This window comes from Dipteris shenzhenensis, chromosome 4 (genome assembly GCF_047967505.1).
Source record: "Dipteris shenzhenensis isolate YYH24624 ecotype China chromosome 4, Dip_SZ_1.0, whole genome shotgun sequence".
Lineage (NCBI taxonomy): Eukaryota > Viridiplantae > Streptophyta > Polypodiopsida > Gleicheniales > Dipteridaceae > Dipteris > Dipteris shenzhenensis.
Genome location: NC_141599.1, coordinates 44,439,559 through 44,457,325, shown reverse-complemented (window position 1 = coordinate 44,457,325; position 17,767 = coordinate 44,439,559). Strand labels below are relative to the sequence as shown.

The 17,767-nt window shown below is 44.6% G+C and overlaps 1 protein-coding gene across 1 annotated transcript in view; it reads left to right on the top strand.

Annotated features, from left to right (window-relative positions):
• REV3 (recovery protein 3) overlaps window positions 1–17,767 on the top strand; it is a 51,004-nt gene continuing 33,237 nt past the window's right edge. The window contains exons 1-9 of the mRNA XM_087373968.1: window positions 1–121; window positions 200–282; window positions 630–687; window positions 8,016–8,065; window positions 8,320–8,432; window positions 8,914–8,956; window positions 16,877–16,945; window positions 17,125–17,455; window positions 17,533–17,624. Of these exons, the coding sequence (XP_087230094.1) occupies window positions 1–121; window positions 200–282; window positions 630–687; window positions 8,016–8,065; window positions 8,320–8,432; window positions 8,914–8,956; window positions 16,877–16,945; window positions 17,125–17,455; window positions 17,533–17,624 (960 nt within the window). The remainder of the gene's footprint in view (window positions 122–199; window positions 283–629; window positions 688–8,015; window positions 8,066–8,319; window positions 8,433–8,913; window positions 8,957–16,876; window positions 16,946–17,124; window positions 17,456–17,532; window positions 17,625–17,767) is intronic.

Sequence of the window (17,767 nt, the reverse complement as noted above, 5' to 3'; positions counted from 1 at the left end):
ATGGGGGAGACGGTGTCTCCTCCTCGTCGTGAAACCACCTTTAGCCTTCGAATTGTCACTCTCGATTATTACCTTGCTCCCCCTCTTCCTCACTTAGACGTCTGCTACTCTTCTTTCCAAGGTCAGCATTTCTTTGCTCCACTCAACATCCTCCTCCCCTTTTTGGGTCCTTTGCATTCACACGTTTTTCCCCTTCCAGGCTCTCCCATCCTCGAAGTTCCAGTTGTGAGAATTTTCGGCACCACTCTCTCGGGACAGAAAATATGCCTGCATTTGCACAAGGTTCGATGTGAACATGCTCAATTTGGTGCCTTTTGATAGAAAGGATCACCTCCGCCAATAAGTCCAACGCGTGAAGTCCGCAGCTTGAAAGCATAAGTTTTATACATAGGCATATGTGAACCTCTTTTCAGCACCTGGTGGAGAGTTCCATTATAAACTTAACAAATTACGAAGGCCCTATGTAGCATTAGCTCTCTCACCTTCTTTCCTATCTCCTTTCCGGACTGATTTTTCAAAGTTTGGGACTTCCCTGCCTCTTCGCGTGGTTGAAATGCAATTTGCTTTGCCAAATTGGCACCTTTCTTTAGAGAGCTTTATTTCTTCGTTGACTTACATGTTATATGCAGGCATTTCCTTACTTTTACGTGCCATATGATGAAGAGCTGCCTCAAGACTTTAATGAAGGTAAGCCCGTACACTTAATTTAGAGTGCTTTGGTGCTCCCCCTTTATTTCTCGGTTGCCATTTTGATTACTACATTTATTTTTTCCTTTCATTACGTCAGATTTTAAAGTGGCTGAGTTTCTTTTTGAGCAACATGGAAACATGTAATCGTGTCCAATCTCCTGTTTAGATAATAACTGCAAACACCTCACCTTCCAATCTCTCTTTAATGTTGGTTCATAACAAACAAAGCATCTTGGGAGACAATTAACATAGCTGCGGGTGTGACGAGTGAGTAAATGAAACCACCCTGTGTATCCTTGGCAAGCTTTAATTAATTAATGATCTAACAAGTTAGAAACACGTGGGCACCTAAACTCTTATCTAGACTCTCCTTATTTACCATCTGTTATGAGTACATATAGAGGAAAAAGGTCTTCTTAATTCAGCTTAAAGAAAGCTAACAGAAAAATAAGAACTTTATGAAGGTTTTGTTAGAAATCAATGAGAGGGTATGCATAGTGGAAAACTGATAGAATAGACCGGGAGCTCACACAGTGGTGGTGTGGGTGGAATCACATAACTTCCTTACTTAATGTGCTTCACATATATGTGCAGATTAAAAAGTAGACAATGCTCAAGAGAGATACAGGACCAACAAAATATTTTTGCCCAGTGGACACAATACAACAGAGGGCCAAAGTCCCACCAAATCGTGGTCCTTTGTCCTCACCAAAAGATGCTGTCTTACTACCTCAGACACACTCCTAGATCCCTGAGTCCGCATGCTTCCTGATGAGCATATGTAGACTTCAGTCTCCGTGTCTGATCCCCTCACCTTGCTGCCCTAAGTGTCAGCCTAGGTGTGCAGCCCTTCTTCAAGCTCTTTGTCTGCAGTACACAGCCTGCTTGGACCTAAAAAATGTAGGCCCCAATCTGCTGCTCCTCTGCTCCAAACCTGCTCCCTAAAGGCTGCCCTGGTGGAAAATGAATGAGGCCGTAAGGGGCCCCTTTTATAGGGTCTGGTAGTCCCCTATCTGCACCGACCTAGCAGGGCCAAAATGGCCGACTGCTGCAGGTCTGCAAACTGACCCACCAGCCCTTTATGGGCCTGTGGGGACCCTCCATGGGGCTGTGTGCTGGGCCGACCTGGTTGGCCAGCCGGTCAGCCAGCCCTATATAAGTGCAGGGGACTTCCCCTTTGCAGCCATTGTTTCTGGCCCCACCCTGCCCCAAGTAGAGCGCAGCCCTGCTACCTTATTTCCGCCTGATGTCAGGCCATTGCCAAGCCCTGGAACCTCTCCAACAGTTCCGTACACCCTCTGCAAGTATCCTGTACAGCGTGCGCCTGTCCTGCCCTTTCTCCAGGTCTCCATACAGGCTCGCCATCTTTTCCTAGGTACACCCTCCCACATACTCTCCTCATATGGGGGCTTACACATGGGGAGGTACACCCTCCCACATATTCTCCTCATATGGGGGATTACACATGGGGAGGTGACCTTTCCAACAGGTTTAAGGTCGTCTTACTCTTGAAATTGTCCTTCATAATGGGCAATCATTCCTCAAGACCCTTGTTCTTTAGATCTTTTTGCCATTCATTTAAAAAAGGTATCACAACTTACAATAGAAAATTCTTGATAACATTCACAAAGCTTACAAAAAACATGCTGCCTTAGCAGCCCACAAGTAAGGGCAATGTTTTCCTTGCCAAAAACTTTATAAGAATTAGGATTCCTCTTTCCTCCCAATGTTTCTGCCAACATAATAGTCCTAACTAGCTCTATTCATATCTTAATGCATGCATGTAGGTTAATCCTTGGGAATAAGAATAGAAAGGGGTTTGTTTATGGATGAACCTTGCAGCAGACGAGCATGGAAAGCTCACATACTCCCATTACATTGGGGAGTCATGCCCCTTGAAAGTTCTCTAGAACTATACAGATGGGGGAGTCTCCTAGAGCACAAGTTAAATCAATTGGCTTACATGGAAAGACAAATATGACTCCGATAGGGAGTTCAAAGTAGTGGAACAAGCTGAGCATCTGGAATAGCTTGTCGAGATCCTGAATTTATGCTCTGACATTGAGTCTTCTTTTTGCATCCTTCCCATTTCAGGAACGAGACCCTTGCCTCATTACGGGTTTGATACATTGCTTCCAAAGTGTAGCAGGCATTTTTAGAAGTCTTGCATGACCTAATATGAGGTAAATGAACCTCTTCACTGAAAGTGCAATTGAAGACAAGGCCTATGCATCTTAGGCATCCCATCTCTCTGATTTGGTGTCGGTGGAGCAGGTGCCTTGCCCTGGACTTGCTGCCCACGATGGTCAGCACCTCGACATGTGTTATTCCCCAATAGAGCTTACTTGAAATTCACATTATTGCATTTGTACCTTAACAACCTCTTGCAAGTTTGCTTATGATGGTATGAGATGTTTGAAATGAATTGACTTGAGTGTGGCTACTATTTTTATTTGACTTACTACCCACACTCTAGTCCTTCATTTCAATTAACTTGGAAACATGTCATATTATCACATGAAAACCTGTAAGAGGTTGTTAATGTAAGGATGGCAAAAGGTTTCACAAGATCAACAAGCAAACATTTTGTATATAGCACAAGCTGATCGACTAGCATGCAAAACAGATCTTGTTGTGGAGGAGTGGCAGGATTTGGCTGAAATCTGACTTGTACCTGCGAGGGCCAACATATGCAAGCAATGGAGAACAAAAGCCCCAAAATTTCTGAGGGCAAAAGATATGAGGCAAAACTGAGCAGAAAGGCTGCATCCTGTAAAATGTCCGAAAACAGTAGTAGCCTTCTTTAAAACAGCTTCAAAACTGGTTGAAACTGTCCAGCAGATATGACTTTGAGATTAGGGTTTGCAGCAGATCCAAAACCCTACAAATGGGTCTGGAAAAACTCTAAAAGAGGTTGCTCTGGCGAGGAACAGCTGCAGTGAAAAGACCTGCAGAAATGGGTCAAATTGATCTAAAACAGCCAGGATAACTACAAGAGGTGGTGGAAATCAGTGAAAATACCTGCAGAAATGGGTCAAACGGATCTGGAACAGCATGAATAACTACAAGATGTGGTGGCTGTGCTATACACCGAATAACTCCAAGGGCTGTTGCTGCAGGTTACGCCGTCTGCCAGGCCCCTCCAGGCTCCTGTGGGCTGCTTCTGACCTCCCAGGTCCCCTCGTGGCCTTCTGCTGCCACCATGCCATATTGTGGGGCTTTTTCCAAAGTCCCGCACTGTGCAGGGTCATCATGGCCTCTATAAGAGGTTGTGCAGGCTCTTCCAGCTCTTGCCTCGCCTCACACACACACACACTGAGGAGAGAAAGGAGAGAGAGGCACAGGAGAACTGCAAGTGATCTCTGGATAAAACCCTGCTACAACTGGGGGAAAACCTCGGAATCAACAGGCTGCTCGAGAGCTCAGAACACAGCTCAACAACCAAAGGAAGGGAGCCCAAGGGAGTGGATGAACTGATCCACTACCCTGCTTCACAGGTGCAAGACTGGGCTAGCTCTGCTCCTCCGCCAAGCCCTTGAATGGACTGATCTTCTGCTCCACAAGATGCTACAAAGAGGGCTGAGGGGGGGCCTATATATAGCCCCCCAGCCCCTCCCTAGTCGGGTAGGGCAGACTGGCCGACCAGCCTGCAAGGTGGCCGACCCCACAGACCAGCATGCTGACTAAAAGGGGGGGGTGGGCCGACTCACCTCTGCCCTATAAAAGGGCCTGGTAGCAGCCCTACAGGGGGCTGCTCAGGGCCGACCCCCCAGGCACATCCATAGCCGACAGCCCTAAGGGAGAGCCTCTCCTCCTGCCCCTCAATACTGATCAGACTGCAGCCCTACAGCACACACGTAGGGACCAGCATACCCTAGACTATCCTCACGGGGGGCGGGCACACCCACAACACGGGCCCTTACTCTCATGCTACCCTCACTCACTGGGCGGGCACACCCTCAAAACACTGGCCCTCTCTCATCAGAAGATGTTGATCTCTAACACCCCCCCCCCCCTCCCCCAAAACCCCCCAAATCCAAGATCCCTAGCCCTCCTTTCAGACTTGGGTGCTCCAATCATCAGATTTGGGTCCAGAAAGGTGCAAACAGGAAGCTCCAGTAACATTTCTTCACAATGCACTACTAAAAGAAAGGAGAAGGACGTTGATGGCGACCTGAAGACCACTCCGGGCTGCAAACATACACACAAATGTGAGGGAAATATTCATTTCTGCATTTCGGCATTTCTGCAGTTCTGCAAATAAACAGAGGCAATAGAGTTCTTGCACAATGCCTACAGGAGGATGTGTAGAGGGTATTTTGGGGGAAGCCAGCATGGAAATGCTTTGTCAGCCTACTCAGCAGGAACAACCCACAATGCTACATCTAATGTCCTTGCCAGCCTCAACAAGATATGTCTAGCCTTGACCGAGAAAATTGACAGTTTGGAGGCCACAAATGTAGCTCTCTTATTAGAGAAAACAATGGGGATAAGACACACTGAAGTGAAGAATCAAGGGGGGAAAATACAAGAAGAATGGAGAAAAGAGAAGGCCAAGAGAGAAGAGTGGGAGAAGGAAAAAGCTGAGTGGATATCTGCAAAAAGCAAACTCCCAAGACAAGATACAATCTTTGGGGATTGAAGTGCAGCAATTAAAAGACATGAAGGTGACTCCAGAACGGACTTGCAAGGCTATGGAAGAACTCAAAACAGAAAATGCCACTCTCAGGAAAGATATTGTAGCTATGCAAGCAACAATGCAAGGCACACATGCTGAACTCAAATAACAAATCAGAAAGAGATAAAGATGATGGAGTGGAAGGCCCAATAAGGACTTTATCTTTGAAGCCTTGGAGGAAGAAAAGAGAAGGGACAGCTAGGCACTAAATGCCTTGGTCAGAGGCCTAACAGTGGGAAACACTCCAATGGCGGATGCCAAAGTCTTGTTCAGTAAAATGGGGGTCAATCTCACTTGTTAGACAGCTTGGAGAGTGGGCAAAGTGGAGATACCAATGAGACCACTAGTGATGAAGCTTAGGACTGCAATGGATGGGTCTACCCTCATGAGCATAAGGGCACCTTTGAAAGGTAATAGGGGCTATCTGGATGACGACCTCACTCTCTTACAGCAAGAGCACTGGAGAGAGGGTATGGTGCATGTGATGGCAACAAGAGAATCAGGGAAATGGGCTGCCTACAGGGATGGTAAAGTGATTATTCGAGAGAGAGTGGACAAGGAAGAGAAGGAAGAGAAGGAAGAGGGGCAATTGGACAGCATATGACGGTGTTGGACCCACGAGATGAGTGCACAAAATAGATTGAAAATGGTAGTTTGGAATTGCAATGGCACCCTCTAGTCACCCGCGGGGTTTCTTAGAAACATACACCGATAGGGACATGATCTTCTACACTAGGACACATGAGAGCCCAGAGAGAGGACTGCCCACAGTGATAGCATATACATGGGAGTCAATCCATAGGATGGAGATGAGGAGAGACAGTGGGGTACAAGGCTCTGGGGGTGTGGCTATCCTTTTTAGATCACACGTGAGACTACTCATATCGGTGGTACGGAGAGAGGAACATGCACGACATATGTGGATATGAGTCCACATATGCGGACCGATCTGATTGTGGTGTGCTATTTTCTCCCACATACATCATCTTATGCATGAGGTCACCACAAAGGACACAGCCCATAAGAGGCGCTACATGATGACATCACGGAGTTCTCTAGGGAGGGAGATATCCTCCTCCTTGGTGACTTTAATGCTCACACAAGAGATAGACAGGTGGGCTTGCTTGACCTCGCATCTGATTCCCTCATAGTATTGGAGCTAGATGTAGCAGAGCTTGGGATAGTGAGGCATTTAGCAGATGCACCACATGTGATAGGGTATGGGTGACATCTACTGGAGTTGGGTGTAGTCCATGATTTGATTGTATATAACGGTCTCCTCTCCTTTAGCTCCATACGTCTCGGACTTTGGGGTGTGCCAGGAGTTTGCACCAAGATCTAGTTCTATCACGACCACTTCTTGAGAGTATCGGAGGATGGACTTATCATCATCATACCCCGGTACCTCGAGGATAGAGGAGTCTCACATGCATTGAGAATTGCCATTGGACAGATGCGGGTCTCGTCTCATTAGATGAGGATTGAGGCAAGGAGAGCTGTAGATATACCCAAAGAGCACCGGATCTGCAGGTTATGCACATTGGGGGAGGTCAAGACAGAGGAGCATTTTCTATGTATCTGCCTAGCCTACTATGAGATCCAGAGACAATACCATTGCCTCTTTCAGGATGGACACGGCCTTGGTCCACTCTCACGGTTGATCCACTTCCATGGCCATGTTTGCATTGGGCTCTATCTGCTTGAGATGCGACAACACAGAGAGACACTATCGCAATAGATCAGAGAGCAATAGGGGGTGTACCGTGCCACAGGCTATTGAGGCAGACCAAGCACAAAGACATGTTGCAGATTATTATGCATTTGAGTCAGCTCTAGGAGAGTGTGGGGTGGAGGAGGACTAGCTAGCTAATATGAGGGCAGTATAGATCCGCAGAGAGAGCCGACATAACGCTGCTGAACGAGGGACGCAGAGACCACACATGACATGGAGAGTGACTAGATATGATCGAGCTCCGGCCTATCTCAGCTCTAGTGACTCTTGATATAGCCCATCGGATCCAGAGATTGAGGAGCCCACGTCCTCCACCACGGCGCGAGACAACTCGACAGCCCACTGGAGAGCCACCACGGTGCCGGGTTTCGGCTTCTGAGCCTCAGCTTTCAGTTTTGTATCCGAGTTTTGTTTGAGCTATTGAGCTCCTTAGCTTTAGGTGAGCATCACACTCAGCAAGGGCCCTAGTGCGCCCTTTGCTTCAGCCCTTTGAGGCTTGTATGCTTTAATCTCGCTTGGTGTACTAAGTACTTTGCTCCATAGGCCCTGCGAGGCCTCCCGAGGACGCTAATATATCTTTCGTTCTGTCTCTCTCTCTCTCTCTCTCTCTCTCTCGTGTTTCTTCTTTGTTAGTTTCCTTTTTGTTGTCGTAGTTTATGTTTTTTGGGTTGGGATTTTATAGCTTAGTAAGCACTAGGTTTACCCAGGTGATTCTGGATTTTCCCGAAACCCAGATGGCAGCTTATGCTTGGGTGCTGATCAGAGTATAAGTGTATCTTTGCTTATTAATTTGCAAGAAAGGATGTATTCTAGTCTTATAGTCATGCTGAACTCCAGGTTGATTCTGCATGTTCGTTTTATTGGTTTTTTATCATTATCTTGCACAAGAACCTAAAATCTGTTTTATACTAGCAGCTCTGGGATTTGTGCGGCGGTTTGCGTCTGCAGTTGAAAAGGCGCTTAAGGTATTTTTTTCCATTTTATGTGTTGATGTTAAGAGGCTCAGAAACTTTTTCATGCAGAAAAGGAACCAAGTGGAGGGTTGATGTGATTGTAAAGCCTTTTCTACTGTCCATTGCTGATAAATTTTCCCCCTAATCAATCAGATTGACATCTGTACAGTTTTTGACAATTGCATGTGCTTAAGTTCTCACTCTCTCTTTACGTTTGAATTGTTTTTTGCAACTCACTTTGCACATGTGTTTCTACTATATTGCAGCTAGCTAGCGGCATTGGTGCAAAACGGCAGCATATTCATAGCTGCAGTCTTGTTCGTGCAAGGAAGTTTTATGGGTTTCATCCTCATGAACAGCTTTTTGTAAAGATAGTGTTGTATCCTTCTTATATACAAAAATGTTTTTTTGGGTTCACTCCCCAAGGCTTTCATATAATGCATTATATGCTGGGCTGTCTGTGGCAAACTTTGTGTTATTTCATTCAAGAAGTGGAGAATATGGATTGAATTTTGGAAGCTGTTGGAGGCTTGAGAATTTCCACAATTGCCATTTGGAATGCGTCATTAGAAAAAAATACATCTTCACAATGTGGATATATTTATGTATAGATGGCAATGCATCTATTGATATCTTGATTTAGACCAGTAATGGTTAATTGTTTCTAATAATTAATCGTATTAATCTTTGCATCCAATTTTCTGTGTATCTTGTAGATTGGGGATGCTTTTTGAGGAAAGCTTCACCATGCCATTGTTGTTATTTATCATTGTTTTATATGTCTGGTTGCTTCTGTTCACATGTTGGATTAAGCAAGCTTGTGCACTAGATACAGCTATTTTTCTTAATAATGATGTAAGATACTACCCTCAGGAGATTTTACGTTTAAGCGCACTCCTACTGGTAGGGATCCATTTTGGTTAACTGTTGTCTTCATTGCTTTCACTGTGCTAGTTTTTGCATTGGTGGTTGTGGAATTTTCCTTATGGCCTGTTGTTTTTTATTGCTTGAATACTGATGAATAAGCTTGAATGCTTTAGTACCACCTTGATGGTGAGCCTTAAAGAAATAGATTGTGGTGTACCTTTGTTTGCCCTGTAGACCTTCCCAAGAACGATGTCACAATATCAAGTGGAACATTAACCTGGAAGCAATATAGCTTGACACAACAATTTATACAGTTTATTACAAGCTTTTAGTTTGTACCAGATTAAGCTTTGGAAGCTCGATAAGACTGCTTCATGTTTATTGTGAAGTTTGGCATGAGGCTGAAGGTATTTGATGGCCTGCTTCATGTTTGTAAAGTTTAGTATGAGGTTGGAGGCGTTCTATGCATTTTAATACCACTTCCAGTGTTTGATCAAAGCCAGGATGAACCCTTCACATGGATGAGATGACTTGCCCTTATTTGAGCTATTAAAACATAATTTTCAAAGATATCGGTCCTAGTGTGTAGGGTTATACAGCATGCTGCCTCCTTCTATCTAGTCACGGGCATTTGTCAGAACACAGTTTTGTTATTGGTGGAGCCCATTCCACATGAAGATCAAGGGAAACTTAATTTTCACTCGTGAAGAAGGGAAAACTTATCAGTATGACTTTTCAAAGTTCGACCATTTCCATCGTAGTTGGGTTACCTCTTTCTTTAGTGCCTCAACTTATATCACCCCTGATCACCTTAAGCATTGCACAACTAGCTTGCTTTCTGGCTTCAATTGAATCTTGTGCTCCACAAGAGATACTGGTCGAACTTGTGAATAGCTTGTTGCAAAGAGATATGGGAAATCATCTAACATATCCGAGTACTGGGTCTTCTCACTACCTGATAGAGAATCACTAAGAAGATTTTCATTGCATTCCACATCCTCCACATGAAGTGTCTCAACATGATCTTCTTGTAGCACCACCTTGTTCCCTCCTAACTCCTCCCGATTAGCACCAAGACAAAGACCAAAGGCCACTCCTTCCATCTTATCCTCTGAGTTGGACTCCTTGGAGCTATATCTTGCGTACCTTTAATTTGGGTGCAAAAACACTGTGAATGGAACATTGATATGGAGAATATGAAATACAAGAACTTTGACCAAACTGGTTAGTTAGTTTGTTTGTAAGTTTCTTCCATAAGCTCTAGTTTGTATTGGTACTTTTCCTGTTAGAATTATTATTATATTCTAGCAGTGACCAATGTAATGTAATAAGTAGGTTAGGGGCACTTTTCCCTCATTTAGAGGTTTTTTCTCTTAACCATAGTTAGTTCACTAACTACGGTTAGTGAAGGATAAGGTTTTGTCACTTCGACAAAACCTATCCCACTTCTTGTATTACTCACTTCATCTATTGCAACGTTACGTTCAGCTCTCTTGCTCTCTCACTCTCCTCTCTCACATTTGGTATCAGTGCAGCAAGACCCTGCTCCTAGTTTTCGGCCTAGCCCCTCGCTCCCAGCTCCCAGCCCGTTACACCCAGCGCCAATTTGCCATCCGTACCTCCGTACAGCAGCAGTCCGTACTTGTGTTGATTGTCCGTACAGTCTGTATGGTACTCCTGCGCCAGTTCGTACCTGCACTGACTGTCCGTATAGTCATGCGAGAGATTGTCGTACAATGCCCGCGAACAGCCGTACAATGTCTGTACGTTGTACGGATTTGGAGTTTGCTGGCTGTACATTCGTCGTACACCCGCTGTACCTGCGCCATACCACCTGCTCTGTACAGGTATCTCCGTATAGATCTGCGCCGATTGTCTGTACCTACTGCTCGTCCGTGCTGTGAGCCATTTGGCTGAATGCACAGCATGTTGGCTGCTTGGTAGTACACAGCTTCAAAGCTGTTCGATGTACTACCGTCCGTACGTGCCCGTACTACGTAGGAAGGATAACCGTACATCCGTACAAAGTTACGCAGGCCACTCCCGTTCCAACTGCAGGCAGTTAGTCCGTACATTTGTACTGCGTTGCTATCCGTATAGCCACCATCAGACACAAGGTGTAGGTACTTCTATTTTTACAGCAAGTAATATTTAGCAGGCACATTGCAGTCTTTGGGACAAAAATCTGGGGCTTTTGTACATTCTTGGACAAGTATTGTAGGCAGATTGCAGATTTGTCAAGAGTCTGGGGATTTTGGACTTGCATTGCAATCAGTTGGGGCTTTTAGTCAATCTGCCCTCTTCTGGTTGCAATTTCTGGCAAGAAATTGAGGCTTTTGCAATTGGATTACAATTTTGCATAAGAAGAGCAATTTGGGAGCTTTGCAGGCTTTTTGGACCCAGTTTGAGTCACATTTGAGCACATTGGCAGTAGAATTTACTCCTTTTGCAGATAAATTGCAAATTGGGGCTTTCAATCAATTTGCCCCTTTTGAGTTGCAATTTCTTGCAAAAATTTGGGGATTTTTGCTTTACACAGTAATTTCTTGAATTTTGGGGCTTTCAAGCAATTTGCCCTCTTTTGGATGCAATTTCCCTGAAGAAATTGGGGCTTTTGGCATTCGGATGCAATTTGGCAGTGTAAAAGCATTTTGGGACTATTGCAGGCAATTTTGGACTCATTTTGAGTGACATTGCAGACATCGGCAAATTCTACAGTGTTTTTTGGAAGTTTTTGAGAGCATTTGCAGGACAAATTGAAGTGCATTCTGAGCCTTTCACAGGCTGTGACAATATTTGTCACTATGGGCAGATTTTTCTTTGCAGATTTTACTTGTGCATTTTATATCCCAGGAAGGGATTTCACTTGGTCAGTCTGCTGTATTTTTTGATATTATCTGGTATATACTATAAATGGCTCAGAACAACTCCAATGAGGTGTTCGGGGTTCTCACACAGGAGGATAAGTTGGATGGCACCAACTACTCCTTGTGGAGTTTCATGGTTCGCAATATCTTGGTTGGCAGACATCTTTGGGATTATGTCAATGGAGATGAAGCAAGACCAGATACAGCTACTACACCCGTCACTCCTACAGCTGGAGGCAGGGGTAGAGGTATAAATGCAGCACAGGTGGTTGGAGCAGCCGCTCCAGGAGCTCCCATAGCAAAACAGAAAAGATGGGACTCTAGAGATGCACAAGCTCTTTCAGTAATTTCTCTTTCTGTCAAGAGGTTCATTATACCTCATATTCGGTCATGCAAGACATCTATGGCAGCTTGGGAAATACTAGAGAGTATGTTTGCAGCAAGAAATGATGCCAGGGTTTCCTTTCTGAAGCGAGAACTTTCCCATACACATATGGAGGAGGGAGATTCCATGAATTCTCACCTCACAAAGCTTCAGGACCTCAGGGAACAATTGCTGAATATTGATGAAGTCATTCCGGATTCAGAGATGATCACCACCACTGTGAACTCTCTTCCTGAGTCCTATCTCGGTTTTCACACCTCGCTGAATTTGTCATTGAGGGGGGGCAGCAATCCTCTCTCCTTTCACGAGTTGGTAGGACTTCTGTTGCAGGAGGAACAAACTCGCAGAAATATGGCAACCTGGGTTGGCGAGCATGCTATGCTCTCCAAGTTCAAGCCCAAGGGTAAAGGGCAGCAAAAGCCACATGCTAATCAGCCCACACATCAGCATAAAGCTGATTCTGGACAGCCTTCTTATAAGGCAAAGGGTGATACAAATAAGCAGAAAAAGAAGGGCATCTGTCATTATTGCAAAAAGCCAGGTCAGTATATTGGAGAGTGCAAAAAGCGCATAGCCAAAGAGAAGAAAAGGGATTCCGGTATGGCTGTATCAAATGCATCAGTTCCACATTCTCATGATGGAGGAGATGTTGCAGCCAATTTGGTTGAAGAGCACTATGCCTTTCTGTCTTGCACTTCAGATTTTTCAGTGGGTAGCTCTGATATTACAGCCACTCATGATGATGACCCATATGCTTTCTTGACTTGCAGCTATGATCCTTCAAAGGATGAATGCTCCTTTAGTGTTGATGAGACACTTCATACTTGGTATTTTGACAGTGGTGCTTCAAAGCACATAACTTCCAAGAAAAGTTTGTTTGTGACTCTGCATTCTTCACCCATCAAGAAGAAGGTAACTTGTGCAAATAATTCTTCTTATTCAGTGTGTGGAGTGGGAGATATTATTCTCACATCCACTGATGGCACATATTTCAGAATTTCAGATGTACTCTATGTGCGAGGTAGAAAGAAAATTTTGCTTTCAGTGTCCTCACTCAATAGAGGAGGATTTCAGGTTGTTTTTGATGATGACAAGTGTGCAGACAGAGAGCAGTCAGAGACAAAGAAAATGACTATGCTTTGAGGTTGTCTGGCACTTTGTATCGGGGTCTTTTTCAGCTTGATCTATATGAAAAAAGATCCCATCTTGCATTATCAGTTAGCACTCCCACTGCTGCGATGCAGAATGCGGAGTTATGGCATGTCATGTATGGGCACATGAGCTATGGCAGCTTAATGACACTTCAGAGGCATGATATGGTTGATGCATTACCTCCTTTGGAGTCGCCTCCTCCTTATGCATGTGAAGGTTGCATTCTTGGCAAAATGCATAGGCTTCCCTTAAAAAAAGATGGTGCAGTAAAAGCTACAAGAAAATTGCAGCTTATTCACAGAGATGTGTGCAGTCCCATGAGGACACCTGCTTTTGGGGGTTATCTCTGTTTTGTTACATTCATAGATGACTTTACCAACTACACTTGGGTCTATGGTCTCAAAGCAAAATCAGAAGTGTTTATGCATTTCAAACACTTTGTGCCTATGGTTGAGAATGAGATAGGACTCAAGGTGCAGACACTTCGCACAGATTGAGGGGGGGGATATGTCTCATGAATTTGAGACATTTCTGAAAGAAAAAGGCATTATGCATCAGCTTACAGTGAGGCTTACACCTCAACAGAATGGCAAATCTGAGCGAAAGAATCATACCGCCATGGAATGCTGGTCTGGGTAGGAGAGGAAACGGGCCAACACCCCATAACTATCTCTGAAGAGGCAGTAGAAGCGCCCTTGGATCTCATGGTAAACAGGACACCTGAAGATGAAATGCTCCTCTGTCTCAACCTCCTGCATGTCACACAGTGTGCAAATGCGCCTCTCCCTGGGTAACCGCTCTGCTCTGCCGCTCTCGATACGAAGTTTGTGTGAAGAGACCCGGAGCTGCCCAAGAGAGATCCTCAGCGAGGGGTAGGTGAATATGCGTGTATCCTGGTGGATCAATGAAACCCTCTGTTGTGATATGTAAGAAGTGATCTTTGTAGAAGCCCAGCTTCACTGGAAGATCACTTGGGCCCAACCAAGTCCAGAATGTGTGTAGCTGTAGTAGATCCTCACGGATAATCTGGTTGACCTCGTGTGATAGGAGGGGAGAGAACGGAGCATCCATGTTGTACTGGAATGGAGGTAGTTTGTCCATGTGGAGCCCTAGTCCCTCAAACCATCTCTCTGTGCGTGCATACCAGTACCTTTGGTCTCTCCCTGCTGCTAGTGCCATAGAAGAGGACAGTGCTAGCCATGGTATCCTGCTACGCCCAGAGGTGTAATCCCCATATACCCTGACTCGGTACAGATAGGCGATGACCTGAAATGCAGCATCTAGCTGTAATGGGGGTGACCCAAACTCCGCCCGAATGATCTGGTGAGGAACGGATGGCATACCACAGATCATCCATGATAACATGAGAACCTGTAGCCGCTCCACCCTGACCCAATTTGTATCCGACAAGTTTGGCCCCCAGCATGGACTGCCATACATCCCTGCTGGGCGGACCAGGGAGTCAAAAAGCAACCCTTGTTGAAAGTGAGAGCGGAAGCACTGCCTCTCTAGTCTAGCCAATGAAGCATATCCTCTACTTAGACGTGCATGCATCGCAGGTCTCATAGTGAAGATGGGTCCGGAAAAGACGACCCCAAGATAAGTGTATGATGAAACTACCTCAAGAGGGGACCCATCAAATGTGAATTGCTCTTGGCGCATGACGGCTCGAGACGTATTGAAGATCATAACCTTGGTTTTACCCAAGTTGACCTTCAAATCATGAGACTCACAAAAGGACTGTAGTGTGTCAAGGTGTCTCTGGAGCCCCTCTGCTGAGGAAGACAAGAGAGCCACGTCATTTGCGTAAAGCAAAATCTGGATCAGCATGCCCGCGAGAGAGCAACCTACCCCCCCTATGTCTGCATCACTGTCTCAAGCTCGTCAATGTAGAGGTCAAACAGATAACGGACACCCTTGTTTGATCCCGATAATGCTCATGATCTCGTCTGTCCATCTAGATCCTATCCGGACTCTGCCTGAAACTCGCTCATAAAGTGCCATGACAACCCAAATGATCTCCTAGTCGTAACCCAAATCCTGTAGGCATTGTATGAGGCGGGCTCTCGGAACCGTGTCAAATGCCTTGCAAAAATCCACAAAGCAACAATAAACCCTCTGCTTCGGTGCCCTCGCCTCCTTGATGATACATCTGAGCGTGAGAATGTGGTCCAATGATCTTGTAGAGAGAGAGAGAGAGAGGGGGGGGGGGGCTAGAGAGCGAGGTCTATTAATGACGGTGGGAGGCCAAGAAGGTTTATGAGACCAAGTTAGGTTATATCATATAGAAGAATACCTTGGTGGGGAATCTAAAGGATTCATTGAAAAAAACCTCGATAAAGGAACATGTATTAGAAGATATTCTTGTAGTGTGTCATCATTGAGTAATTTGAACTTTGCACAGGCACAGCTAGGATTCCTTGTACCCTTTCCCATGTCCAAAATTTGTCGCTATTGCTCCCTAAGTCTCTGTGAGGGATGCAGTTATCGACGTCGTGAAGCAGCTGGCTTTGGGAATTGTATATCTCCATACGTACAGAAATGCCTTTGGCATAGATTTGGCATTCTTACAGGAAATATCAGATTTCTTATTTCTTTTGGCGGTTTTTACATGGTGGACTGCCATGAAATCAATGGAGATCCGTATGTAGAGCTGCTGCAAACTGTTGTAGATGCTCTGTACGCTCAGAGACAGGCTTCCATTGTTTTATGGGAATGCAAGAAAGCCTTCCTTATCTGGGGTGACATTGCTCAGCTTATGGGTTGACTATCTAGAAATCAACTGATTATTACTTGGACTGCAGTTGCTTGGCTTGCATAATCTGGCCCTCAGATCTTTCTTGAATTAGGGAATCCAGCCTTCATTGTTCAGAATGTCTTAGTTAGAAGATGCCTAATTCAGGACATTCCTTATTCTTCGTATAGAAAGCCCACTCAATAAATTGATACTACTTAGGCAGCTTATAGCAAGCATTATTGCTTGGCATCTCTGGAAAGCCAGATACACACAGGCTTTTTAGAAAGCCCAGGTCTTAACAACTCAGGTCATGACAAACATTTGGGACCATAGTGTTCACACATTGATTTGGAATCAATCCAAGGAGATTCCAAAGTTGCACGAAGCAAGCGGAAAGCTTTCTTCAAAACATGTATGGCGATTATTTGGCACCACAACCTTCCCTTATTGTTGAGAAATCGACCCACTTGCTGAGCTCTCATACTTTTTCATACTTAATAGAAGTTTCCTATTATGCTATCCATGATGGAGTTGGTTTCTTGGTGGTGACTATCAGGTGAGAAGTTGTCTTGTCTGATTCTCTTTCTTGAGATTTGGCATGTTTTAAATTCAGCTAGATTGCACTGGGTTCAGATCTTGTTCAAATGGAGATAGTTGGTTATGCTTCAAGTTTGGCAAAAGCAAGATTGAACGCTGGATCTGGTAGATCTAGAACAAAACTCATATGTATCCTCATGTCTCATGACGCCTCTGATGATTGGTATGTTATCTAGGTTTACTGTTTGAACAATTTTCAATTCCTATTCTCGTTGCAGGGGGCTGGCATTTTGAATAGACGTTTTCAACCACATGAATCACACATACCTTATCTACTTCAAGTAATGGTAGGATTTTTAAATCATTCAATTGTTTATCGGTGTTCAACTCTGACTGTTGTAATAAGGGTAGAAGCGTAACTAAACAAATGCACCCAAATCTTTTTTTTTGCATCTTCATTCTTTATTCTTTAAACCGTTTTCAAGCTTTGGCTGATACTGGCTTGCTGTTCACTCTCATTGTGTAGATTGATCATAACCTAACAGGAATGGGACTCCTCCATTTAGCTGACATCAAATTACGTCAGCCTGTGTTAGATAACCCTTTTGCTCGACTTCACTCATCCAATCTGGACTTTCGAAGGCTGGCATCTATGCTTGTGGCACACATGAATCATACAAAAAGTTCAACTGTGGAAGAGTCGGCGAATTCTTCTGCAGGACAAACCTGGCCTGAGAATGTTAGCTACATGGAAGTATGGTGCAAAAAGGGAGATTCTGGAAAGGAATCACAAGCTGAAATGATGGTGCCAGGCAAGCAGAGCACTTGCGAACTAGAGGGCGATGCATCAATGGAAGGTATTCACATGTGCACGAAATTCAAGTATGTTCTAGAGTTCTATGCATGTGAAAACTTCTGTTGCTTTGTAATACAGACATTGTGAATAGAGATGAAATATTGTACGTGCGACTTTCAAGAGCAGGTCCAGAGGTCAAAATGGTTCAGTCACTCATACCCATATGGGAGGTATGCAAGAAAAATTAGGCATTGTTGTATGCTGTATCATACCATCTCGGGTACAAAATGCAGATTGAAGCTTTAGATGTTTCTTATATTTGAACTGTTAGAATGACTTAGATAAATGCAGATAAGAAATAGCTTGAAGTTTT